This window comes from Hemiscyllium ocellatum, chromosome 6, assembly GCF_020745735.1.
Source record: "Hemiscyllium ocellatum isolate sHemOce1 chromosome 6, sHemOce1.pat.X.cur, whole genome shotgun sequence".
Taxonomy (NCBI): domain Eukaryota; kingdom Metazoa; phylum Chordata; class Chondrichthyes; order Orectolobiformes; family Hemiscylliidae; genus Hemiscyllium; species Hemiscyllium ocellatum.
The window spans coordinates 21,236,955-21,259,750 of record NC_083406.1 but is presented as its reverse complement, the minus strand read 5'-3'; the positions used below and the strand labels follow the sequence as shown (position 1 = coordinate 21,259,750).

The 22,796-nt window shown below is 42.1% G+C and overlaps 1 protein-coding gene across 1 annotated transcript; it reads left to right on the top strand.

Moving 5' to 3' along the window:
* The first annotated feature begins 2,175 nt into the window (after positions 1–2,175).
* Positions 2,176–9,337, top strand: LOC132816618 (S-antigen protein-like). Its single transcript, XM_060826431.1, has 2 exons — positions 2,176–2,220; positions 7,895–9,337. Exons 1-2 carry the CDS (start codon positions 2,176–2,178, stop codon positions 9,335–9,337), a joined length of 1,488 nt encoding a protein of 495 aa, XP_060682414.1.
* Positions 9,338–22,796: the final 13,459 nt, after the last annotated feature.

Below are 22,796 nucleotides of genomic sequence, written 5' to 3'. Positions count from 1 at the left end.
GACGATGAGTTTTTATTTGTTTTGATTACCCTTCTGATTCCAGAAGATTCTTCAAATTTTGCTGGTTTTCTTCGGCATAACCGTAAGAATACCATAAAAGATTTGAAACATCAAAAGCTACTTATTGTCTTACAAACACCAGTAAAATAACAAATAGTTCAGTATATTTTCTCAAAGGCATTCTCAGTGATTTTCAATCATGTTATGCTGGGGATATATCGATATTTTTTTTGTGGGAACCCATTTTCATTTGTTTTAGTCAAACTATATCTGTTTACCATTCATAAATATGTCCAGGATTTCTTTAATACAAAGAACAGTGCCCAGGTCAGCTGCCTCTTGGAAGACTTGAGTTTGCATTTGTGATGCTGCAAATAAGTTCAGGCAAAACTTTGAAGCTTCAAAAGTAACGTACAATATAAAGGACAGTTTGTACCCAGTGTACCAGTTGTACCAGAAGTAAATGTATAAGTTGTTATAATTGACACATCTTTGAGCTGGAAGAAAATGTCCCCAAAATCCTTATTTTCATATAGTTTGGAAAATGTAAAACCAGGACTCTGTTTATGATGATACGTTATTCCTACATTACCCTTTTTCTGCTAACCAGTGGTCTAGATACTGTAATTTTACGTTAAATCAACAGTTGCTGGCATCATGCCAAATGGCCTATTCCTGCTTTTATTTTCTGTTTCTGTGTCCGGGTACTTGTTTTCCACGTCAAGAGCATTCAGCGGTAATTTTGCTTTAAAAGAAATTTCCACTTTACTTTTGATCATTTGAGAACTGAAATAGGCTTGCCCCTTTGGTAGCTCAATTGAAATAATTGTTTTTATCCTTACTTCATTTGCTTATTATGGGTAAAAGGAAGGTCAGTTAGTGCAGTTGGCTGGATGCAGTGAAGAATGCAGTGTGGATTTGGCCATTCCTTGTAGCTGCATCCTGGTGAGTCCTCGAGTCCAGAACCACAAAATGGACTTTGTGGTGTGTGTCTTAAATTCCCTTTTTCCTTAATTTTTTTTTTGCTTTATTGTATTATTGTGGGAGGACTGGTATTCTGAACTTTTATTTCTTCACTTGTCTAATTTATTACCATAATTTTGTACATTTAAAGGTCTGTAATACCAGAATTTTTATTTCTTTATTTTTCTGATTTTTTTCCCCACAGAATTGTACTCAAGAATCTTGGTACCGAAGATGATGAGTGGCAACTTGTAAACGTTTCACTGTACTCATGTGACAATAAAGCTAATTCAAATTCAAACAAGTATTAATGGGGTCTAGATGCTGTTAGAGTGTAGAGAAAATGGCAGCCAATTTGCACACAACAAGCTCTAACAAACAAAACTGTGATTTTGAACAGATAATTTGTCCTAATAATGTTGGGTGAAAGATAAGGCTTGGCAGTACGCCACTGCTTGAATTTATGTCACAGCTATGGAATATTTTATATCTTACTGGAAGGATGGTTTCAGTTTGATATTTAATCAACGCAGTGGCATTTCTGGCAATGCAGCACTCAGCCTAGGACTTTCTTAATGCAGAGGCTCAGAGTGTTACCGACTGATATTTATGTTGGTCTGAATCAATAACAGAGTGCTGTTGCAAGTCAATGCCACCATAACTGTGTACTGCTCAAAGAGTTAAGAGGCTGAGTCTAAGGCTAAGAATACATATCATTCATTGTGACTGTGACAGTGTGTAATGGAGTTGAACACTGTGTTTGCAACGTGAAAGTGATTATTTTTGATACAAGTCTTTGCTGACTGTGAAGGCTAATTGTTGCTGTCATAACTCAGTTTGTCAAGTTGAGATTTTCATAACATACCAGGGATGGCAAAAGTTCTTGGGTTGATACTTATGGAGATAGCCAGAAACTCAAAATATAATTCCCAGATAAACTGATCTGGGCAGCATGGACGAGTTGGACCGAAGAGTCTCTTTCCATGCTGTATATCTCTATGACTCTACGACTTTATGATAGTCACATTCAGAGGCCTCCCCATGAGTGTAAGGAAGCAGGCAGAGAATGGTGCAGAACTCAATGTCTGCAGAACGTATTCATTAAAGTGGGGAGCCAATGGCAGCGTCTTTTATTGGCTTCTCTAATCTGGTGGGATAGATCACAAGAAGCTCAGTGGAAGCCTGGAAATACTGTCCATCTAACCCTTAAATATGGCACTAGAGCCTTCAGACCTCAAAGGTCTCACCATTGGCAAGGTACATAAAAATATAGAAGATAAGAGCAGGAGTAGGCCATATAACCCATCAAGTCTAATCTGCCATTCATTTTGGTCATGGCTGATCATTGGGCTCAATACACTAATTACACCCACTTCCCATATGTCTTGATCCGTTCAGCCAGAAGAGGTCTAGCACCCTCCTTTTTGAAAACACAATGTTTTGGCCTCAAAAATGTTCCACAATAGTGAATTCTATAGGCTCCCCACTCTCTGCATGAAGAAATTTCTCCTCATTTCAGCCCTAAAAGGATAATAATCCTTAAACTGTGACCCCATTCTTGTCTCCTCCATCATTGGGAACATCCTTCCTGCATCTAACCTGTATGGTCCTACTAGATTTTATAGGTGGTCTATAAGATCCTCCCTCATTCCTCTAAGCTCCAATGAATACAATCCTAACTGCCTCAATCTCTCCTCAAACATCAGTTCTGCCATCCCAGGAACCAATTTGGTAAACCTTCACTCATATAGCCTTTCACAGATAAGGAGACTAAAGCCTGCATGCGTTATTCCAGATGTGGCCTCATCAATGCCCGGTACGATCACACCAAGATACCTTTGACCTTTTACTCCTTCTTTACCTTTTGCCTTCTTTACTGCCTGCAGCACCTGCACACTTACTTTCAGCGACTGGTGTATGGGGGCACCCAGGTCTCGTTGCACACTCCCCTCTCTCAATTTACAGCCATCCAGACGATCATCTGCCTTCCTAGTTCTTCTAACCAAGTGAATAACCTTATATTTATGCTGCATTTGTCCACTTGCACAGCCTGTCCAAATCACAGTGCAAAAACATCTCTACACGCTCCTCATACTCCTTCACTCAGTTTTGTGTCATTTGCAAATCTTGAGATATTACATTTAGTTGCCTCATCTAAATCATGAACATACATTGTAAATAGCTAGGATCCTACTGAACCATGCAGAATTCCACTAATCACTGGCTGGCATTTGGAAAAGGACTCATTTATTCTTACTCTCTGTTTCTTGCCTGCTAACCAACTTGCTATACATTTCAATACACTACCCAAAATCCCATACAATTACTTTTACACATAAATGTCTTATGTGGGACTTTGTTGAAAGCCTTTGAAAGTCCAAATAAATCACATCCATTGGCTCAGACTGAAAATCTCCACCGGTTGCATTTTTGAAGAATTCCCATAGATTTGTCAAGCATGATTTCCTTTTTGTATGTCCCATGCTGATTATGTCTGATTCTAGCACTGTTTTCCAAGAAATTCTGACTTCCTTCCCATTTGATTTGCTGGGTTACACAAGCACCATCTCACATGTGAAGTTTGTGATTGGGTATCATGACTTACCTGGAGGAGAAAGTGAGGTCTGCAGATGCTGGAGATCAGAACTGAAAATGTGTTGCTGGAAAAGCGCAGCAGGTCAGGCAGCATCCAAGGAAAAGGAAATTCGACGTTTCGGGCATAAGCCCTTCATCATGACTTACCTGCCCTTGTGTCTTCCAACTAGCCAACTGCCATATTTTAGCCTCAAGTTCTGCCTTTTGAGTGAAGATATTTTTGTTCATCTCAGTCATGGATGCCCAACCCCTTATCCTGAAACTCCACTCCCTGCAAATGGACAGCCGGCATTGGGGAAGACTTTCCAGCACACTCAAAACGTTTAGTTGGGCAAACCTCACTCAAACATAACAAAAAATGTAATGGGTGAAAGAGAAAAAAATCAGTTTTCCAAAGGCAAGTTAAATTCTTGCTTTGAAGTTCTCAGAATCTTCCAGGAAAACTTTCCCGAGCTGGTACAATCTTGTTAGCTAAAAATGGAAATACATGAGTTCACAGACCCAGCTTTAAATACTAGGCATCCCCCTGGTGGGGTAGACTTCTTCCAGTGAGTACAAACCTCCTCAGTTTCTTGACCCCTCAATAACCAAGGTTTGTGTGTGTGTATGTAAATGCCTCAGTGCTACTTAGTGAAGCCTGACAACATCAACATGGCTGCACGACCAAACCAACCACTTTGGCTAATACTAGCGAACCTGACCAGAGCAGATCAGTGGGCCTAATCTTTAAAGAGGACTCAAATCAAAAGTCCACCTTTTGCAGTCTTCTTCCAATCAAGCCTTCAGTGAAAAGGTATTAGAAGTACTGGTTCTCCCAGTTGTAATAAGAGGTCAGTGAACTGATGGTGCATGAGCTGCTGAGTACTGAGCACCTTTCATGTTTTATGTTTAAGTGTGAACCCTAGCTGATGTATGAGAGTCAGTCCCAGTGTGGTGTTGGTGATGCTACATTGGTAGCCGCATTAAAGCAAAAGACATTGGGACTATACATGATCCATTGGACATGCCTGGCACCAAGTTTCCTATGTGATAGTAGACTGAGTACATACGCCAGCAGGACACAGAAGATCACTCATCCTCTTGTAGTGTGGCAGCCACCTGTGGGAACTGAGTTCTACAGCACCTTTCCTAAGCAACCTTCATCAGTTGTACAGTCTCCTGTTACCATCCATGGAGAAAATAATTTGTCTTCTTTCTTGGATAACCTTCAGGAGAACCTCACTAAAACATGGTGCTACCTCTTACCAAGCTTGTGACGTCTCTGGTGGGTTAAAGAGCACAAGCTGAATGATGCTCCTGGGTTGCAGAGGTTGAAGGTGCCAAATGGAGCTCTGACTGTTGAAGCCTGGAATGTCCTGGCAAACCTCAGAACTTGCTACCCATGAAATGTGGCACTTCACCCATACATGAATATGGAATGAGCTGAGAAGAATACAAACATGTGGAATTCTTGATCCATCTCCAAGAGGAAGGCCTTCCTACTTTTACACTCACCTCTGCACATAGTCCCAAAATAAGGAGGTTGGGCCCATTGTAATGCAATTCTAACGATACATAAAGTATAGTGATATCAGAGTCAAAGATTAGCCAGTGGCATCGAAAATATTCTTAAATTGTGGTCATTGATTACCCCATTAAGATATGCCTGAAACATCCAAGAATTCTTAAAAGCCTTGATGGATTAGATGGCTTATACTGAAGGGCATTCTTCTAAGCAGAGAACTACAATAATATTCTAAACACATTCAAAATTCTCACAGGCATTGATAAGGTCAAGTAATGTTGTTTTTATTGAAACTAATTCCAATTCATGGGTTTCAAAATCGAGTTGTCATGATGCAAATTGTAAATGTAAACAATGGAGAGACTATCAAAGAGCTGAAAATGTTTCATAAAGGGAAATTAGAAGTTACAGTTCATTATGAGAGAGATGGTAGTTCTCCTCCTTTGAGTTTATGTTGTATAGCTGACTTGGAATGAGCAGAATTGTTTCAACTGTGTTGATAATCTCAAAGTCAACAGCTGCACTTTCAGAAAATGAAGTGGTAACTGATTTCTAGTGATGGCATTGTTCACACAAAGTGCCAATATAGTCTCATCAGCGCAATCAGCTACACACACATGTATTGGGAGTCAGTAATGGAATAAGACCATTAGGTTTCATTGGTGTTAATCAGTTGTAGCTGCAGGAAACCACACAGGCATTCCATGGGCTGATGCATTTGTTCTGATCATATTTCAAGTACACTGCAATGCATATCTCACCAGGTCCTGAACAGAATACAAATTATATCAGGCGCATAAAAAATGGTGCATTCTCTTCACACAACGCAGATTCCAGCATTCATTCCTGTTATATATGAAAGACCATGTGCTCAGACCAATGATTTTTGAGCTCTTAACAGTATTCATTTCTGCCGATGGATTAAAGTTCACCTTGTCAATAGAAATGGGCATTAGGTGCAGAGCAGATGCTTGAAACATCGACTCTCCTGCTCCTCGGTGCTGCCTGAACTGCTGTGCTTTTCCAGCACCACACTCTTCAACTCTGATCTCCAGCGTCTGCAATCCTCATTTTGTCCCATTAGGTACATGGTGTGATGAGCAACTCATTCGACACAAACGCATAGTTTTGCAAGTGGTAGGATAGCTTTGTGAAGCTGCTACCAAAAAGCATGACTTTTTAAATGGAGACAGAGTGCCTGAAATAAGAGAAATAGTGGGGAATCATGTGAAACCACTGGGTTAAGCCACAAGGGGAGAATTATGTCTAATTTTGGCAATCACCTTTTGAAATTATGTCAAAGTCTTGGAGAAGAAAGGTCTTGGGAGGTTTGTAGAATGCTGCCAAAGAGGAAAGACTTCAGTTATGTGGAGAGACTCAGAAAGCTGGGAGAGTTTTCCTTACCACAGAGAAATAATGGGGAGAATCAATACACATGATCACATGGATATACAAAGTAAGACCAGAAGGTAGTCCATTCATTCCCTTGAACATTATTTGCCGTTCAATAAAATCAGGACTGATCTGTTTGTGTTTAGAAACCCACATTCCTATTTATTCCTAATAAACTTTGATACCCTTGCTCAACAAGAATCTATCTACATCTACCTCAAAAATATTTAATGACTCAACTCCCCTCTGCTTTCTGAGACAGACAGTTCCAAAAATCACATTAAAAAACGAAAAAAATGTAGAAAAGTTCTTCTGATCTCTGTCCAGAAGGACAACATTGCATTTTAAAACAGTGTCCCGAATTCTGACATGACTCACAAGAGGAAACATCCTTTCCACATCAGCCTTGCTAAGACATTTAGGACCTTACACAACTGAACAACCTCACTCTTCTAAGCTCCAGTGAAAGCAAACCCAACTGGTCCAGCGTTGAGAGTGTGGTGCTGGAAAAGCACAGCTGGTCAGGCAGCATCCGAGGAGCAGGAGAATCAATGTTTCCTGGTGAAGGGCTTATGCCCAAAACTTCAGTTCTCCTGTTCCTCGGATGCTTCCTTACCAGCTGTGCTTTTCCAGCATCACACTCTCAACTCTGATCTCCAGCATCTGCAGTCCTCATGTTCTCCAACCTGTCCAGCCTCTTTTCATTAGTTAGCCTGCACTTTCCAGGTACGAACCTAGTAAACCTCGACTGAACTATCTCAAATGTGCATACACCTTGCCTTAAATAAGGAGACCAAAATTGCATACTAGGTTGGAGAGGTGGTCTCACTAATGTTCTTTATAACTGATTTGTAACATCTTTACTTTTATATTGAATTCTTCTCATAATCGAGGGTAACATCATATTTGCCCTCTCAATGACATGCTGAAACTGCAATGTGATCTTTTGTGATCCATCCAGTAGATCACCTAGATCTCTCTACACCTTGGAATTCCACACTTATTCTTTTGTTAAATAATGCTGTTCATTTTTATTCTTCCTTCCAAAGTGAACAACTTCACAATTTCCCACACGAAACTCCATCTGCCAGATCTTTGGTCTGCCTCTCAACCTATCTTAGAATTAGAATTAGAGTTAGAATTCAGTTTATTGCCACATGTACTCACACGAGTGCAGCGAAAAGTTTACAACGGCAACACGTAAGATGCCATCTTAGGTGCAAAGGCACTTAGGTACAGGATCTTAGGAATAAATTAGAAAGATAATAACATTTTAAAAATTCAGCATCAGTCATTCACACCATCTTAGGTACAAGATACCTTGGTACAAAGTCTTCAGAATAAATTAGAAAAATACAGATTAATAAGTTCAGCGTTACAGTCCATCAGGTAAAATGCACTGGGCTTCAGCTCAACTCTGCATCGGGATCTCAATTCCAGCCCACACCAGGATCTCAATCCAGCCCATACCAGGATCCCAACTCCAACCCACACCAGGATCTCAACACCAACCCACACCAGGATCACGACTCTGGTCCACACCGGGATCACAACTCCAGCCCACACCAGGATCATGATTCCGGCCCACACCGGGATGACAACTCTAGCCCGCACCGGGATCTCGACTCCAGCCTGCACTGGGATCTCGACTCCAGCCCAAACCGGGATCATGACTCTAGCCCACATTGGGAATTCGACTCCAGCCTACACCGGGATCTCGACTTCGGCCCAAACCAGGAATTCGACACCAGCCCAAACCAGGATCTCGACTCCGGCCCACACTGGGATCATGACTCCAGCCCGCATCGAGATCTTGACGCCAGCCCACACCAGGATTTCGACTCCGGCCCACAGCGGGATCACGACTCTGGCCCACACCGGGATTTCGACTCCGGCCCATCCCAGGATCACAACTCCAGCCCACACCGGGATCTTGACTCCAGCCCAAACCGGGATCTCAACTCCGTCCCACACTGGGACCACGACTCCGGCCAAAACCGGGATCTCGACTCTGGCCCAAACCAGGATCACAACTCCAACCCACACCAGGATCTCAACTCCGGCCCAAACCGGGATCACGACACCGGCCCACACCAGGATCTCATCTCCAGCCCGCACCAGAGTCACAAATCCAGCCCACTCCAGGATCTCAAATCCAGCCTGCATCGGCATCACGACTCCAGCCCACACCAAGATCTCGACTCCAGCCCACACCAGGATCACGTCTCCAGCCCGCATCGGGATCTCGACTCCAGTCCACACCGGGATTTCGACTCCGGCCCACAACGGAATCACGACTCCGGCCCACAACGGGATCACGACTATAGCTTGCACCGGGAACTCGACTCTAGCCCACTCCGGGATCTCGACTCCAGCCCGCACCAGGATCACGACTCCGGCCCACACCAGAATCTCGACTCTAGCCCACAGCGGGATCATGTCTCCGGCCCACACCGGGATCTCGACTCCAGCCCAAACCAGGATCTCAACTCCGGCCCAAACCGGGATCTCGACTTCGGCCCACACTGGGATCACGACTCCAGCCCACACCGGGATCTCGACTCCGGCCCAAACCGGGATCTCGACTTCGGCCCACACTGGGATCACGACTCCAGCCCACACCGGGATCTCGACTCTGGCCCAAACCAGGATCTCAACTCCGGCCCAAACCGGGATCACGAGTCCAGCCCACACCGGGATCACAACTCCGGCCCAAACCGGGATCACGAGTCCAGCCCACACCGGGATCACAACTCCGGCCCAAACCAGGATCTCAACTCCGGCCCAAACCGGGATCACGAGTCCAGCCCACACCGGGATCACAACTCCGGCCCACACCGGGATCTCGACTCCAGCCCACACCAGGATCTCATCTCCAGCTGAAACCGGGATCTCGACTCCAGCCCACTCCGGGATCTCAAATCCAGCTCGCACCGGGATCTCGACTGCAGCCCGCACCAGGATCTCGACTCCAGCCCACACCAGGATCTCATCTCCAGTCTCCATCTGCATCTCAACTCCAGCTCGCACCGGGATCTTGACTCCAGTTTGACCCGTGATCTTGTTTCCTCTCCGCACCAGGATCTTGACTCCAGTTCTTGCAGAACTCACTGAACTCAATTGTATATGGCACAAAGGATGCTGCCCCTGCTCCAGGCACCAAGCTCTGCCACAGCCAACAATCCACAAGTTCCAAGTCCAGGCTCCAGCCCTAATGAAGCCCAGAGTCCTGTGATCTGTGCACCGCCACTGGTGCTGACAACAACTCTCCGACACCACCCCGGCTTCCCCTCAGCCTCGGTAGATGAAAGTAAAGAAAACAGAAAGGAATAGCTGGAAAGGAGAGAGAGAGGGAGAGAAAAGGCTGCAGTTGGCCTGGAGCATACAGGCTCAGGAGCATTAACACTCCCTATCATCATGGGTTTTGGCTGCCCACAAGTATCCACATCTGAATATTCCTTTGACATAACATATTTTCTTACCTTTCTTGGTGACTTCAATGAATTTACTGTGTCTGTGCTACTCTCTCAAAAGTCATTGACTAAAATTGTAAAACGTTGGAGCCCTAGCAGATAACCCTGTGGGTCTTCATTTTGTTATATCCAACCAGACACCTACTTAGGCAAATGCTTGTTTTTTTACCAAGTAACCAATCTTCCATGTGCTAATACATCACCTCTCGAACCATGAGCTTACATTTTCTGCAATAATCTTTGATGTGGCACTTTATCAAATGTCTTCTAGAAATCCACAGGCTCTCTTTAACCAACAGTGCATACTCTGCCTTCAAAAAAACTCAAATAAATTGGTTACCATGATTTCCCCTTCATATGGTTTGATGAAGGGGAAATCAATCCTGGATTTTTTTTCCTGCCCTTCTTTCCCACTTCATGACCCTCATTCTTATATTTATGTTTGTCTCTCTTATGATGAGGAATGTACCGAAAACATACCTCTCTACTCTTTGTTGCACTACATTTTCCAAATTTGATCATTTGCCCCACCCTTTTTACTTTTAAACTCTCTCAGCTTCCTTAGTTTTGCACATTGCAGGTTCTGGTACAAATCACTCCAACAGTACAGCCCCACTTTTGCCAGTGCTGATGCCAGTGCCCCATGAGCTATAACTCATTCCTTGTATACCTGTTTTTGAATCATATTGTCATTTCTCTATTATCATCTACCTCAAGTATTATACTTCAGAGATTGTAATCCTTGATTTTCTTCCTTTTAATGTGGTGCCTAACTCCTCAAACTGTGCGCAGAATCTCTTGTTTAGTTCTGCCTACATGGACGTTCCACAGCAAATTTCTTACCAGCCGTGAGAATAGGTCCCCATTCCTAGCAGGCAACACAGCCTTCATGGCTCCTGCTTTTTGTTGTAGAGAATGGTGTCGATCCCTACCCCTCACCCCACTAAACTATCCCCTTCCACTTTACTATCCACCATTACCACTACCTTTCTTGGTGCTCCCCTGGTTTGACAATGCTGCTGTGGTCTGTTTGCCCATTCACCCGGCTTCCCTGCTTTCATCCAAACGGGCTGAGAGAACGTCAAGCCTATTGGGCAATTGCAGAGACTGACACTCCTGTAATTCTAACTTGACTCACCTGCAGTCTCACCTTACTGGTCCTGACAACCTACTAAATTCGAAGGCTACATCCTAAACAGTATGACACCTGGTCCAAAGAATCTATGTATGTTTTGCCCTCCCTGATGTACTGTAGTTCAGCCTCCAGCTCATAAACTCTCAAATGAAGTTGTTCAAACTTCAATTATTTGCTGTAGAGATGCTTACCCTTGGTTGTAATGGCATCTAGGATGGCATCTTCATGTTGCCAATTTGACCTACCATCCTAAATGAGTTTTAATTCATTATTTAATAAATTTGCTTTCTTATATTGCCTTTTATGTATTTTATTAATATCATCATTAATTAATAAGCAATGTTACAATTTAAGAATTAATGGCCTTCACCACTTCCACAAGAACCAATTCCAAACAACTTCAGGGAATCTATCAAAAATGATGAGCAAAATCATAAAAAAACTTTTTCCACTGATCGAGGGAGCATAACTAAGGGAGACGGAATTCTAGATTTTGTTCCAAGCAAGCAGACAGGAGGTGAGGAGAATACTCATGTACCATGGGTTGATCAGAAAGGTCGGTGGAAGCAGATTCAATAGTAACTTTCAAAACAGACAAGGATAAAAACTGGAAAGGAAAATATTTAGGGTGAAAGGGAAAATGGCTGAGGGATCAGGTCTAATTGATAGCTCTTTTAAAGTGACAATACATGATGGACTGAATGTATTCCTTCCACGATGTATTCTGTACGTTTATATTAGGTGTGAAATGTGTAATGTGCAAATGTACAAAGGAACCGCTATTCCTACAAAGACAGCAGCAGTCTTACTGTTGGTGCACAGTCTGGCTGCCCCGGGGAGGGGGTGGTGGCAGACAGGGGGCAGGTTCCCCCGGTGGTGGGGGGAGGGGGCAGGGGTGCAGACAGCAGGTGGGGATTGACAGGGGTGCGCGGTTTGGAGAGCTGGTTTGGGACGGGTAGGGGGCAGACAGGGGGCGGTGTTGAGGCCAAGCAGGGGGCAGGGCTTGCGCACAGTGTGCTGCTGCCTAGTCTCCTAAACGGGGAGCAGACTTCACAGAAAAGTCCGAGCCCCTGAGGAAATCAATTAACCAAATAATCAATTGTTCAAACGAAATAGTGCCTGCCCATCTCATTCGGATAATCGAGGTTCCTCTGTATATATACACATCCAACACACAGAGAGACACACACAAAATATTATTTATTGCAAGTTTGGATTCTTTGGATTCTGAGGTAGTGACAGACCTTCTTTTCTGTGCAGTTGAATTTAATAGTTAACGTGTAAATATTTCTGTAGCTATGGTGAGTTCATTTAAAACAGTTTTCAAGGCTTATCTTGAGAATGAATAAAATTTTGCATGCATTGGTAGGGTTTTACAACTAAACAAGAGGAACAAGCTCCAGTTGAGAAGGTCCAGAAAGGTTTCTTTAAGCTAAAAGAAACCACTAGTCACTACGTGTCATAGAGATGTACTGTACAGAAACAGACCATGACCATCAGATATCCTAACCTCATCTAGTCCCATTTGCCAGCATTTGGCCCATATCCCTCTAAACCCTTCCTATTCATATAATCACCCATGATACCTTTCAAATGTTGTAATTGTACCATTCTCCACCACTTCCTCTGGCAGCTTATTCCACACAAGAATCACTCACTGCATGAAAATCTGCCCCTTTGGTCTTTTTTAAAATCATTCCCAACTCATCTTAAACCTATTCCCTCTAGTTCTGGACTCCCCTACTCCGGGGAAAAGACCTTGTCTATTTACCCTATCATACCCCTCATGATTTTATAAACCTCTATAAGGTTACCCCTCAGCCTCCAACACTGCAGGAAAACAGCCCCAGCCTGTTCAGCCTCTCCCTATACCTCAAATCCTCTAACCCTGGCAACATCCTTGTAAATCTTTTCCGAACCCTTTCAAGTTTAACCACATCTTTCCGATAGGAAGGAGACCAGAATTGCATATACTAGAGAGAGAGATTTATTTTTTAATTTAACTTTGAGTTTTGAACAGTTCTATTGCAATTCTTAGATAAAGATGATTATAGCGGTGGCTCTGCGACCGGTAGAATACAACGAAATTTGATTACTTTGAAGTAAAATGTTTGTGTTAGTCACAGACCAAAAGTGTTGGGATAAAATCTTGAGGAGATTACTTAAAGCCTACTACAGTTAACATCAGATCTATAATAGCCCTAGGAAGAAGCTGTCTGCAATTCCAGTCTATAAATTATAGTCACACATGACGTAAACATACTGAGATGTTTGAGACAAGGGCACCCATCTATGTACTTCGTGTATGATGTGGTACCAGGAATGTTTTTGGGTAGTACAAAAAAACTGTTGAATAAATTTTCCTTTTCAATTTATAAAGGAGCCTTTTGGGATCAATGAGATTAGATTTTTACTGTGTTTAAAAAGCTTTGAATTTGTGGTATAAGTTGACAGATTGATTTATTTTACTTAATCTTGATTCCTTTTGTTAATACATGTCTGTTTTATTTCTAAAGGAAAATTTGAAGTATTGCTTGCTTATGTTCAGTGAGAGACCACTTCATTAAATCAAAATAAATCAAAACATAATCTATCAAGCGGAGTTTTAGTTTGGATCTGATTTGTCCAGTAATGCTGTTAGCTGGGATCATAACACAACTATTTTCCACAACTAATTGAAGTTTATATTTTTTCCAAATTATAATATCTAACCACACCACCCCTGAAGCCTTCATTTTCTCACAAACACATTTTTAAGTTAGGCACCAATTAATCAGAATTAAGATCTCCAAATAATGGTAAAGTGTAACACACAAATGTGCATAGTGTTTAATTGTCAACAAAATGCAGATAATGCTGGGAGGACAAGGCAGCTACAATGGAAAAGGAACTCAAGTTATTGACAGTTGTTGGTTGCTGGTGTTGTGAAGTATTGAATGACAGCCAAAAAAGGGAATGCAGATAAAACTCAGTTTAACATTTTTTTCTTGAAAGATAATGCCTCAGATTCCCTACCATGTAAAAGCAGGCCATTCAGCTCATCGAGTCCACGCCAACCCCCCCAAAGAGCATCCTACCCAGACTCACCCCATCTCTATGACCCTGCATTACCCATGGTTAATCCCCCTAGCCAACACATCCCTGGACTCTATGTGCAATTTCCCATGGCCAATATACCTAACCTGCACATATTTTGAATGTAGGCAGAAACCAAAGCACCTGAAGGAAACCAACACAGATAAGGAGATAATATGCAAGTCAATTGAGGAGCGATTCAAGTATGGGTCCCTAATGCTGTGAGGCAGCAGTGCTAGCCATTGAACCACTCTGCCTTCTCAGACTGACCAATGCTCCCTTAGCTCTGTACTGGAGAGCCAGCTGAAATTCGTATTTCTGAAATGGGCCTCTCCATACATTCACATTATTTCCTGATGATTATATTCATAAAATCCCTACAGTGCGGAAATGAGCCATTTTGTCCAACAAGTCCACACTGACACTCCGGAGAGCTGTTGTGGTTCTGTTCGTTGAGCTGGGAGTTTTTGTTGCAAACATTTCGTCCCCTTTCTAGGTGACATCTTCAGTGCTTGGGATCCTCCTGTGAAGCGCTTCTGTGCTGATTCCTCCGGCATTTATAGTGGTTTGAATCTGCCGCTTCCAGTTGTCAGTTGCTGTCTGCTGCAGTGGCCGATATATAGGGTCTAAGTCGATGTGTCTGTTGATAGAATTTGTGGATGAGTGCCATGCCTCTAGACAACGAAATGAGGACATGCCACAACCCAAAGGACTGGCCACACTCCCATACATCAGGAGCATTTCCGAACTGACAGCCAGACTGCTGTGACCACTAGGACTCATAACAGCACACAAACCAACAGCCACTCTCAGACAACAACTCACCAGGACAAAGGACCCGATACCCAGCATGAGCAAAACCAACGTAGTGTACAAAATCCCATGCAAGGACTGCACAAAACACTACATAGGACAAACAGGAAGACAGCTTACAACCCGCATCCATGAACACCAAATAGCCACGAAACGATATGACCAGCTATCCCTAGTAGCCATACACTCAGATGACAAACAACATGAATTCGATTGGGACAACACCACTATTATAGGGCAGGCCAAACAGAGAACAGTCAGGGAATTCCTAGAGGCATGGCACTCATCCACAAATTCTATCAGCAGACACATCGACCTAGACCCTATATACCGGCCACTGCAGTGGACAGCAACTGACAACCGGAAACGGCAGATTCAAAGCACTATAAATGCCGGAGGAATCAGCACAGAAGCGCTTCACAGGAGGCTCCCAAGCACTGAAGATGTCACCTAGAAAGGGGACGAAACGTTTGCAGCAAAAACTCCCAGCTCGGCGAACAGAACCACAACAACGAGCACCCGAGCTACAAATCTTCTCACAAACTTTGAACTCCGAAGATTATCCCACACTGGTCCATTCCCCAATCTTATTAGTCTATTTTTATCCCTAACTAATGCACCCAACCTATTGTTATGGGCAATTTAACATGACCAATTCACCTAACCTGCTCATCTTTGGACTGTGGGAGCAAACCAGAGCACCCAGAGGAAACACACGCAGACATGGGGAGAATGTGCAAACTCCACACAGACAGTCACCCGAGGCTGGAATCAAACCTGGGTCCCTGGCACTATGAGGCAGCAGTGCCACCCACTGATCCACCATGCCAGCCCATTTTGCTGTTTATCTCCAGAAGGTACATCAGTGAATCATGTCATAATGTCAAAGATCTAAATAGTCATTCTTGGGGCCTATTTGCACCTCAACAGCAGCATTAAATTGTACATTGTATTTGATGACAGTTTGAAAGAGTAGATAGGGAGGCACTGTATCCACAGTGGAAGGATGGAGAATCAGAAAGCATAGGTTGAAAGTTAATTGGCAAAAGACACAATGACGACATAACCAGAAACATTTTCACACAGTAAGTAGTTATGTCTTCCAATCCATTGCCTGAGAATTTGGTAGCTTCAATTGAGACCTTGAACGATTACAGTCAGAAAAGAATGAATGTGCAGGGTTGCGGGTAGAAGGCAAGGGAATGGCACTGTAAGTCATTCATTCAGTGAGTTGATGCATGTTCAATGGACTAAATGGCCTATTTCTGTGCTGTAACTGTGATTCTCAAGGACAAGCAGTATTGGACAATAAAAGCTGCCAGAAATGCCAACATCCAACGAATTGGTATTTGTAGGAGCTTACTGTCCACAAATCGGCTGCCATGTTTCCCATCACAGTAGTAACTGCGTTTCAAAAATACTTCATTGTCTGCAGTGTGCTTTGACATGTCTTAAGATTGTGAAGGGTACAATAAATATCTTTCCTTTGTCTCTTTGATCCAAGATAGAATTTTGTCTCTGCCAGTCTCCATCTGCACAACTCATATTGTCATAGGTCATTGCATGTGCCTACTGCTAAACTATTTCAGTTTCTAAAGGGGTACAAATATTATTTAAGAGCGAGGACTTATCCTTGTCAGATGAGATGGCATTAGCTCACAGGCTGACTGATTATGCAGAAATAAAGCTAAAAATGTGTTGCTGGTTAAAGCGCAGCAGGTCAGGCAAGGAACAGGAAATTCGAAGTTTCGGGCAAAAGCCCTTCATCAGGAATCGTTGCACCTGATGATTTTTAGCTCTGATTATGCAGAAACATGAATTCAAGACTACAACCTACCCTACCTTCACAATGCCATGGCATTAAATATGAGAACAGCAGACCTATAGGTTCTAGACTACAATATCCTTTAATGGTTTCACATAATGGTTCTTCATATGGATCACTTTTAAATCTCCTTTGTTTTTAAAACACATAGAGTCATAGAGATGCATAACGTGGAAACAGACCTTCGTTGCAACTCGATATTGCCGACCAGATATCCTAACCTAATCTCGTCCTATTTGCCAGCACTTGGCCCATATCCTGGTAAACCCTTCCTATCCGTATACCCATCCAGATGCCTTTTAAATGTTGCAATTGTACCAACCTCCACCACTTCGTCTGGTAGCTCATTGCATACGCGCACCACCCTCTGCATGAAAATGTTGCCCCTGAGGTCTCTTTTATATCTTTCCCCTTTCATCCTAAACCTATGCCATCTAGTTCTGGACTACCCCACCCCAGGGAAAAGACTTTGTCTATTTACCCTATCCATGCCTCCTAAGACTTTATAAACCTCTATACAGTCACCTCTCAGCCTCTGACGCTCCAAGGAAAATGGCCCCAACCTATTCAGCCTCTCCCTACAGCTCCAACCCTGGCAACTTCCTTGTAAGTCTTTCCTGAACCCTTTCAAGTTCCACAACATCTTACTAGAAGATAGATGTTGTAATTAATCCAATCACTCCAATAGGCCCTTGAAACAAAATATGTCTGATAGTCTCTCAATGCTTGCAGCTATGCAATATATTTAAGACTATTTTGATGCTCAGATAGTGAACACTATAAAGCATTCAGATAAAACTATTGTTGCATCACCTCAGCACCTGTTTTATTTGTCTTAATCTGATTTAGATCACTCAACTGAACAGAAGGTGATTACTTCAGATTACAATGAGATCTTGATCAGATGGGCCAATGGGCTGATCTAAACAGGGCTGGGACTAATATCCTCAAGGTAATATATGCTAATACTGTTGGGTGGAGGGTATAAATCTATCATGTCAGGTGGATGGGAATCAAGGAGAGGATTTACACAGAATAAAAACAAAGCCCGTTAAGGAAAGAAGGAATGCTGTAAATGGAAATGGAAAGCAGCAGAAACAAAGCCTAGGATCATCCAGTGTGAAATCACCGACTAGTGTTAAAGCACAGAATTAATGGCACATTATCTGAACACACACAACATCCCCAACAATATAGATGAATTGATGGTAAAAGTAGGAGCAAATGGATCTGATTTAATTGCCACTACTGAAACATGGCTGCAGCGTAACAAACTCTAGGAACTGAATTTGTAAAGATATTCAATATTCAGAACGAACAGATAGATAGATAGAAAAGGAGGTGGCGTTGTGCTGATAATAAGGATTGGGATCCAAGCACTAATGAGAGAAGATCACTGATTAGAAAAACAGGTGGTAACAGCTATTGGTGAGAAAAAAACAGAAAAAACAGATAATGCTGGAGGAACTCAGCAGATCTGGCAGACCAGACAAAGTCAACATTTCAAGGTGCCATGGACTAAACAGCCCTGTGGAATGCTGACAATGGAGGGGAGCAGAAAATGTGTTTCGTGGTGGCAAACATGCTAGAGACGACAGCCAGTACAATGCCACCTCTCAACACATCTTCACCCCTCTCCACTGTCAGCAACCCAGTGCAACACACTGGTCCACTACCCCGTTGGTGCCAACACTCCCTCACTCCCACACGGCACCTTGCCGTGCAATTCCAGAAATTGTATTCCTTGCCCTTTTACTTCCACCTTCCTCAGTGTCCAAGATTCCAAACAAACCTCTATGTAAAGGAGAGGTTTATATGTTGTAGTCAAGTGACCACGGGCCCAAACTTGTGCTTTCAAAGTTAACCCACAGTTGGAGAAACTGGACCTGAGAGAAAATTGAGCAAACTAAATTAAACAGCAGCCAGGAGCTATTGGCCATAGATAGCAGTAGAAACTAAGACCAAAAAAGATTAAAATGTTCAAAGGGAACCAGTTACAACCAGCCTGAGGAGAGGTGTCAATTAGACTTTCTGGCACCTTGACAGCCTCAGTATGTGCACTTTACTGTCAGCATGGCGCCAGTGAAGATGTTGGCACAACCCATTGGATAATTTGAACCCAGCTCATGACCCTCTTTGCCAGAGACCATGGAAAATTCTGGAAAGTCCGAGGCCATGGGTTATAAAAACACAAACCCAGAAGCCACCTCGCCAATGAAGACTCACAGCAAATACTTGACCGAGCCTAGCAGTAGAGCTCTGACCAACAGGAGAGAGAGAGGAAAGATAGAGAGTAAATATATTGGGAATTTGAGAAATGCTCATGTGGTGTTTTCAATAGGGAACATTTCATTATTAAAAATTGAGTTGATTTGACGTCTGTGTTCCTTTGTCCATCTCACCAACAAAAACATTTGAGTAAAATGTTTTGAATATGTTTTTTGAAGTGTCCAAAGCATGGACAACAACATATTTGTTTCCACACCAGTCACTGCACACAATGTGGTCTCCTTTACATTGGTGAGACTAAACACAGACTGGGTCACCGCTTTTCAGAACATTTCTCCTCTGTCTAGAACAATGACCCTGACCATCCAATTGCTGGCCATCTTGCTCGCATGCCAACATTTCTGACCTAGGCCTTCTGTAATGTTTCAGCGAAACCCCAACATGAGCTGGATAAACACCTCAATTTCTGCTTGCTCTTTACAGCCTTCGGACTCAACAATGAGTTCCACAACTTCAGAGCATGAACACTATCTTCCACTTTTATTACTTAGCTCCATGACTCATTTATGTCTTACTGGCTTTGCTCTCAGTAGAGCTAGCTAATTATTTCCTATTCAAGCCTACCATTAAGACATAATTTACATCTCAATCCCTCCCTTACCACCATTAGCACACCTCTGCTTTTTACTGCAGAAGCCCTCATCACCTGTTCCATGGGGTTTTGTGGTTGAGAGATCCTTGTTGACATGAGAGCAAAGTACCAGAAGAAGCACATTGCACAAGCTGAGGTGTAACAAATGAAAAATGAGCCTAAGTCCAGGTAACAACTGCTGAGGATGCAGTACTGCTCAGGCTTTGTTGAATCTTAAACAGCAAATGGACTCTGATGGTTCTGTAGATACTTTTTAAATGAAAACTAACTATTTTGAGCACTGATCTCTTGTACTGTGCCTGTGTATATAACAATTGTGGAATAAAATATGAAAACTAATTTGGAAAAATACTATTCCAACAAACCTCGTTTTAACCAGCACGTTATGCACCAGTACTCTCCATAAACTGGCAAAAATTATATCCCTCAAATACCCGGAGGTTTCTTGTACTATTCTGTCCAATTATTATAGTTTTTTTTGATTTGGAGATGCCAGGTTGGACAGGGGTGTACAAAGTTAAAAATCACACAACACCAGGTTATAGTCCAACAGGTTTAATTGGAAGCACTAACTTTCGGAACGCTGCTCCTTCATCAGGTGGTTGTGGAGTATTAGATCATAAAACACACAATTTATAGCAGAAGTTTAGTGTGATGTAACTGAAATTATATATTGAAAAAGACCTGGATGTATGGAAAAAGACCCTCTCACAGACTTATAGCCCTTTACACTCGGACTCACACACATACACACACTCATTCACAAACACTCATAACCCTTGCACACACGCGCACACATACACATATAATTTTGTGGAGTGAATTTGCACTTGCAGAATTATATTTTATTTTGCTCAAAAACTGCATGAATTCATGTAGGATTCTGTAAATCCATTTTTTTAAGATTAGAATCAGTCTGAACATTGTGCCACAGTCTCACACAGGTCACCTCACATCTTAAATGATTATCTGGGCTGACACGATACCAATTGTTAAAGTTAACTCAAGAATGTAACTTTTAAAATGTTCTGCGATTTACACATGAAAGAACTGAAACCAACATGTTCTTTCTAAAAGATGAGAGACTTAACAAACACTCCAGGTCTTTTTCAATATATAATTTCAGTTACATCACACTGTAAACTTTTGCTATAAATTCTGTGTCTTATGATCTTATACTCCACAACCACCAGATGAAGGAGCAGAGCTCCAAAAGTTAGTGCTTGCAAATAAACCTGTTGGACTATAGCCTGTTGTTGTGTGATTTTTGACTTCGTAGTTTTTGAAACTTTATTTACCTCAATCTAAAAATTCTTGTTGTTCAGTCGAATGGCCGCATAAAATATCAACAGTCAATTCAATTTCCCCTCAAACATTGTGATTTACTGCAATGCCCAAGTAGTCAGTTGAGGGTGAGAGCAAGAAGACTTTGTGGTGTATTTGAGACAAAGTTAGGTAATTATTTAAGTGATCTATGCTGTAAATAAAGTATAACAGTGGTGTGTACATTCCATGCGCTGCATTTCTATGCTTAATGTGTATTTTCACATTGACTACATGGACCTCTTGATTATCTAGAACATTTGATCAATCAGTATACTCCTGGTGCCCATAGGTGTATTTTCCAAACCTCTTCAATTAGGGAATAGAATCTTTAGATTCAAAATGTTGACTCTGTTTCTCTTTCCAAATATGTTGCCAGACCTCCTGAGTTTATCTAACATTTCCTGCTTTTATTTCGGATTTCCAATATCTGCAGTATTTTGCTTTAAATCGTGATGGGGCTTGTTCAGAGGACAGGAAGCAATAGTGGCAATGTACTGCACAAGGGAATGCAGTAATCCTGGGTGACTCCAATCTATGTACAGACTGGGTAAATCTAGTGAGGACCAAAGTTGCCAAGGAAGAATTTCTGCAATGTGTATGTATCATGTGTATTCTGTAATCTGTAATGTCCTTGGTTTTCTAGGACAATATATTGAGGGAAATACTTGGGAAACAGATTAATTTAGATTTACTGTTACACAATGACAGAAGCTTAATTAAAAATCTTGATGCAAAAGAACCTTTAAAGAAAAATGACTATAATATGATACAATTTTCCAATAAGCTTGAAAATATGTAATTCATTCTAAAACAAGTGTCTTAAACCTAACCAAGGGTAATTATGAAGATGTGAGAAGGAAGTTGGCTGTGGTGGATTGGAAAAATATATTAAGAGGTAGACACATAATGGTTGGTATTGAAAGCATTACTGCTTCATAGTCAAAAAGCACAGTTTCTTTTCAGATAAAGTTACCCAAGAGGAAAAACAAGAGAGTTGTGGTTAATAAAAGATGTCAAAAAAGTATATTAAATCAAAGGAAACAGCTTATAAAAGTGTCAAATGTAGTCATAAGCCTAAGGATCGAGAAAAATTCAGAATTCAGCAGAGGAGGACTAAGAAATTTATAAAGAAAGAGAGAATGAAATAGGAATGTAAACTGGGAAGAAATGTGAAAATGGATTGTAAAAGCTTCACTGGTACTCCAAAGAGAAAAGATTAATAAAGACTAACATGTGGAAACAAGCCCTTTAGCCCAACCAGTCCACACTAACCCTCCAAAGAGTAACTCATCCAGACCCATTTCCTTAGTCTATTATCCTCCATTTACCCCTGATTAATGCACCTAACTTACACATCCCTGAATACTATGGGCAATTTAGCATAGCCAGTTCATCCAACCTACACAGCTTTGGACTGTGGGAGGAAATTGGAGCACCCGAAGGAAACCCATGCAGACACAGGGAGAATGTGCAAACTCCAGACAGACTGTTGCCCGAGGCTCGAATCAAACTCAGATCCTTGGCGCTGTGAGGCAACAGTGCTAACCACTGAGCAACCATACCACTGTTATAGACAGAAACAGAAGACTTTATAGCAGGAAACAGAGAAACGACAAGGAAGCCAAAATGGTTTCTTATGTCTCTCTTCAGGGAAGGGAATACCAGAAAGTCTATCTGAAATAATTGAGATACAAAACTTCGATGATGAGTGAAGAACGAGAAAAATATAGTACTAGTAAAAAGTAGTATTTAACAAATCTATACACAGATGCTGTATAAATACCCCAGACTTGGGATGCAAAGGTTAAGACAAG

Coding starts and splice junctions, on each gene's coding strand:
- LOC132816618 (XM_060826431.1), top strand. CDS start 2,176: ATGGCACTAGAGCCTTCAGACCTCAAAGGTCTCACCATTGGCAAG. Junction 2,221..7,894: donor AAGGTCTCACCATTGGCAAG/GTACATAAAAAT, acceptor TCTCAATTCCAG/CCCACACCAGGATCTCAATC.